The 5,213-nt window shown below is 51.1% G+C and overlaps 1 protein-coding gene across 12 annotated transcripts in view; it reads left to right on the forward strand.

The window, feature by feature from the left end:
- Agap1 (ArfGAP with GTPase domain, ankyrin repeat and PH domain 1) overlaps positions 1-5,213 on the forward strand; it is a 436,093-nt gene that overhangs the window by 144,425 nt on the left and 286,455 nt on the right. For all 12 annotated transcript variants that reach the window (XM_029539053.1, XM_021197517.2, XM_029539054.1 and 9 more), the window contains exon 2: positions 472-530. In XM_029539053.1, coding sequence (XP_029394913.1) covers positions 472-530 — 59 coding nt within the window. The remainder of the gene's footprint in view (positions 1-471; positions 531-5,213) is intronic.

Below are 5,213 nucleotides of genomic sequence, written 5' to 3' on the forward strand. Positions count from 1 at the left end.
GAGAGAGAGAGAGAGAGAGAGAGAGAGAGAGAGAGAGAGAGATTGAGATTTTGATTGATTTCAGGAAAGTAACTGTTTCAGTAGAATAAAAAACAGATGAAAATTTAGCTTGCCACCAGGTCAGGCCCAGGCAAATCAGGCTCCTGCCTCAGTTTTTCTGCATTTTGCCGAGAACTCGGACAGCCTTCAGGTCTGCTGTGGACATGGGGAAGGCCTGGAGCTTGAGTGAGGGAGTAAGGGCCAGAGTGAGAGGCCTTTGGCATTGGTGAGCTCAGTATTCGTTGTACACCACAGCCTTGAGGCCAGACAATGTGTGAACTTGGGCAAGTATTGGCCTCCAGGGTAGGTGTAACATGGGCGGCTGGTATGACCCTGCTTCTGTGGCCCCTCTACCAAAAATGACATCTAGGGAATGTTTTGACTTCTGTGAGTTGTGGCATGTCGCCTCACATTTCCCATCCTCTATTACAGATGCTTTCGTGAACAGCCAGGAATGGACACTCAGTCGATCAGTACCGGAGCTCAAAGTGGTGAGTGGCGTCTCTGGCCCTGGGAGGGAGAGATGAGAATAAGCAGCGTGGGAGTGTGCAAGCTTGCCCATACGGAATTCTGTTTCCCGAGGCCTGTAGGTAGGGCATGTTCTGTCTGGGAGTGTGTACCTGGAAAAGGCCATCACTGGCCATAAAGAGCTACGGCCTTGAGCGTGCCAGGCTGAGCCATAACAGCCATCCAGCAGGTGGCGGTTTGTGTATAGGACCAAGGCTTCCCTGCCCGACTCCATGCTGCTCTATCTGTGGCTCACACATACACTGCTCTATAAATGCCTCCGGGGATTGACCTGTCCCTTGCTGGGAGTTACGACAGCCTCTGTAACAAGCCATCAGAAGTCATAATTTTTAAAAAGTAATGACTGTTTATGCAATTATGAACTCTTGGCATATGTCAAGAGTTCTGTTGTTAATAGAAGCAGCTTCTGGTAGAGTTAAAGCTTATAGCTGCCTTCAGTGACTGTTTCTCACTGCAGTCGCCTCCTGGAGTGCAGCTCCATTGCTCCCCTCCCAGCTTAGCATGGGAGGAAGGGACAAACCTTCCTTTGTGTATGTGTGCGCGTGCACACACACACATGTGCTCTTGCGCTCTCTCTCTCTCTCTCTCTCTCTCTCTCTCTCTCTCTCTCTNTCTCTCTCTCCCCCTCTCTCCCTCTCTCCTTCTCTTCTTCTCTCTCCCTCTCTCCCCCTCTCTCCCTCCCCCTTCCTCTCTCCCTCCCTCTCTCCTTCTCTCCTTCTCTCCTTCTCTCCTTCTCTTCTTCTCTTCTCTCTCCCTCCCCTCCGCTCTCCTGTTTCTCTAGTGATGGGCTCCATAATTTATCTGCTGGAAGACGGCTTCAGATGGTAAAGACCCTCAGTTTGGGCCCACCCACTCACTGTGCATTTTCCCACTATGTTCACTCTTTCTCCCCATTTCCCCAGTGACCCACCTGAACCTCCAAGGCCCCCACGTTCCTCTGTCCTGCTGTCCCCACCTCAGTGATACTGAGAGGATGGGATAAGGACTTCTGTGTCTCACACCTGAGATGGAAGTAAGGCACTTCCTCCAGGACGCTGGTGTGTCTCAGCAATGGCTCTCAATGGGGCTGTCCACTTCGGGTAGACAACTCTCGGCCTCTGGGGTTCCGCAGTACTGTCTCTGAAGTAGCTGTGTGGTCTGTCTGCTGTTTCAGAGCTTCCGTAACCTGTACAGTATAGAGAGGGTTCTGCAAATTCCTAATGAGTGACACAGGGGTGGGTGCCAGTGCCATTAACAGGACCTTTTCGTACAGGTTGGCCAGTTTCACATACTCCTGGCAAGAAACCCGGGCGCTGACCCCTCTGGTTCTAGATTCAGTGCCAATTAGCAAGGCCACAGTGCTTTCACATGGTGTTTATGAAGCATATACTCCACTGGGCATGCTCTGCCTGCAGGTTCCATGTAATTATGGCCTTCTGTCCTCACAATTGTTCTATGATGGGAGGCCCTCTTGTCAGCCTGGGTCACAGGTAAGGTTTGAGACATGGAGAGCTTACCCAGAAGCCATCTACAGTCAGGTAGAACTGGGATTCCAAGCCAGTGCTCCTTGGAGAGCCTTCTGTGTATCTGTCCCAACTGTTGTAGCCTCTGGCCTCATTGTGTCCATTTAAGTCAGAGCAACATCGGGGTGGGGTAGGATGGGGTGCGGCGGGGGTGGAGTGCTTCAACTTCCTCTCTGGGAACCAGGAGGTATTGATCCTCATCTTCCTGAGAAACTGCCTGGGAGTTAAAGGTGTTGTAAGTTGACAGCGCCTGGATGGGTTTAGTTTGGTTGGTTTGGGCTTTTACATATAAGACAACATCTTATATATAATCTTAACTGCCATGAAACTCACCGTCTAGTCCAGACTGGCTTTTAATTCACCATTGTTCTTCTTCAGCCTCCCAAAGGTAGAATTATACAGGCTTGTGCCACCATGCCTGGTTCGGTCCACATATTTTTATCAGCCAATAGTAATTGAGAATTGTTGCTACCAAAACCTTATTTCCTGGTATATGGTTTTCTGTGGTAAGCATCGGTGTGTCTAGCAAGTATTAGCATTTAAAGAGACAGTGTAGACTCTTTTAAATGCAACTTTTGTAAAACTCACTTGAGCTCAGTGGTTTGAGGATGGCCAGGCGCTCTGCCGTGGTGGGCGCCCTCTTGTGGCAGCATCAGCAGGCACCTCGTTGTCAAGGGCACCTTAGCCTGTTCTTGCCTGGTGAGGATGCTCAGGTCTGAAGAAGCACTTCTTTGTTCCGTGAAGCATTTCCCTTCCCATGCCCACAGGGATGTCATTGTTTCTGCCCTTGTGCAGCACCCGAGACAGACAGGTGGCCCTTTAGGTCATCGCTGTGAGACCCTCAGCCTTGCTTGGAAATGCAGTCCCGGGTGATGTCACTGAGTCTCCAATGGACCTTTTATGGAATATTTCTCAGCGAGTCTTTCAGAACCCATCAGGACATACATATGGTTCTCTGTTTGCTTCTGGGAGAGTGGTGGGCCGCTGCCTGGGCTCTCTGAAGTTGTGCTGCAGTTGCTCTCAGCTCTGCAGATTGGTGCCAGGCTACATAGGCTCCGTGCCTCCGCAGGGGTGGAAGCAGTGGGCAGACCATGCAGAGGTGCCACTGTGTATTTTGTTCATACTCTCAGCTGGGATTTTAAACTAAGAGGTTCTATTTTTTATAGCAGATTCCTGTTTAGTAGCTGAGTAGAAAACACAGGATGCTAGAGGATTGAGTTTATAGAGGTGCTATGCTCTGCTTCTTGCAGGAGTATGACAGCATGAGGCACAGAGCCCTAACTGACAGCCTGCAAGGCAAGGCAGGGTGACACCTTCTCCTGCCTGAGATACGGAGCTTGGGCATTATCGGGGCACTCCTTTATGTCCATGAAGCGCTTGGACCCAGGCTGAGTTCTTTCCTCTTCTGCAAGTGACACTCAGGAGCGGTTGTCACAGTTCCCCAGGAGGCCCACATCCTAACAGATGATAGTTCTGCCAATGTTTCAAGTTACAATGATGCTGCTCACAACCTATGATATGGGTCCAGGGGCCAAAGAAACCCCTGGGGTGGGCGGCACCGGCCCGCTCAGGTTTATGCCATACCAATGCTCACTCTTACAGGAAAGAGTGGCTGGTGTCACCACACAGAGAAAGCCCAACTGCACAGTGCTGGGTAGGGGAACATTTCTTCCGGAAGAGAAAGTAATCTTAATTAAAAATTTCATTTCTGTGGCATATACTGGCTTGGATTTTCCCAGCTTGAAGCTGACAAACAGCAGGTGCCCTTGAGCAAAAGAATAATTAATAGGCAGATATTCTCAAACTGCGGAGGCTCAAGGTAGGAAGATGCAGGCTGGCCTTGGAGGGGAGACGACTTTCTTTGTGCAGGAACCGTCCACATGCTCTGGTCCTCAGCCCAGCCCTCAGGGGTAAAGAAAGCTCCTTTATTCTCAGTGCATTAGTCACACACCAGCCATTCACACGTGGGTTCTGTGGGGCTGTGCATCTTCCTTGGGCTGGGTGCCTTGACGGTGGAGAACAAGATGAGGGAGACACAGTCCCTTCCCATAAGGGACTGGAAGACACAGCCTCACACTGAGATCTGCTGAACACTGTTGTGCAGCAGGGAAAGGCAGGAACCAGGGCCTGAGGGCATCTTGCTAAGGGCGTGGCATTAAGGTGTCCTCTTCCACCAGTGCGACAAGTGAACAGTGAAGCCTGTGTTCATAGTTCTAGAGGTTGGGAATCAAAGGCATCTACAGATTTGGGAGCTGGTGAGGACTGGGGGGTCATCTGCCCTGTAGATCACAGGTAGAGTCCCTGCTGGGGTACTTTCAAGTGTACAGTGATCCCATATGGACAGTGTTCCTGTGACCAATCCCCTCTCACCTCCATCCCCAGTATAACACCTGGGGCCTGGGGACTTACGCTTTCAGAAGCCAAAGGATGGACCTCAGAGGTTGTGGTTTCTGAACAGAACCAGAAGGATGTTATTTCTGAACTGGCTGTTGATCCTGAGTTAGAGTAGGATTTGGGGCTGTGATCAGTCAGTGTGGAAAGTTCTCCTCACCTCGAGACAGCAAGTCCATAGAGATGAGGTTGGTAGCCTGTGGATATAGGATTCAAAGCCAGGAAGTAGGAAGCCGAGGGGCTGCAAGCATGGTGAGAGGGTCAGGATAGCCTGCAGGTGCAGGGATAGTCACACAGGCTGAGGGGCCGTTGGGACTGGGAATGGATACATGGTCGTCGAGCAGAGTAGAATGCACAAGGCTGCTGAGTGCAGCAGCTCCCTAGAGGGACTGTGGGGGGAAGGGCAGCCCCCCCCACAGGCCAGGTGCCCAATCACCCACCCCTGCCGGCCAGTGTTATTTTCTACCCACTGCGATCACCTGAGCTGTCCTGGCCACAGCTTGACTGTGGCTTTTCCTCTTGGTTGTGTGTTTCTGAGAGGCAGGCTGACTGTCGGTTATTTATGGGCTCTGCCTCCCCTCCCCCATCCCAGTTACCTCTGCCTCCAAGTCTTTCCCATGTTCACCTTTGTCTTAGTCAGGGTTTCTATTCCTGTACAACATCATGACCAAGAAGCAAGTTGGGGAGGAAAGGGTTTATTTGGCTTACATTTCCAAACCGCTGTTGATCACCAAAGGATGCAGGACTGGAACT

This window comes from Mus pahari, chromosome 5, assembly GCF_900095145.1.
Source record: "Mus pahari chromosome 5, PAHARI_EIJ_v1.1, whole genome shotgun sequence".
Lineage (NCBI taxonomy): Eukaryota > Metazoa > Chordata > Mammalia > Rodentia > Muridae > Mus > Mus pahari.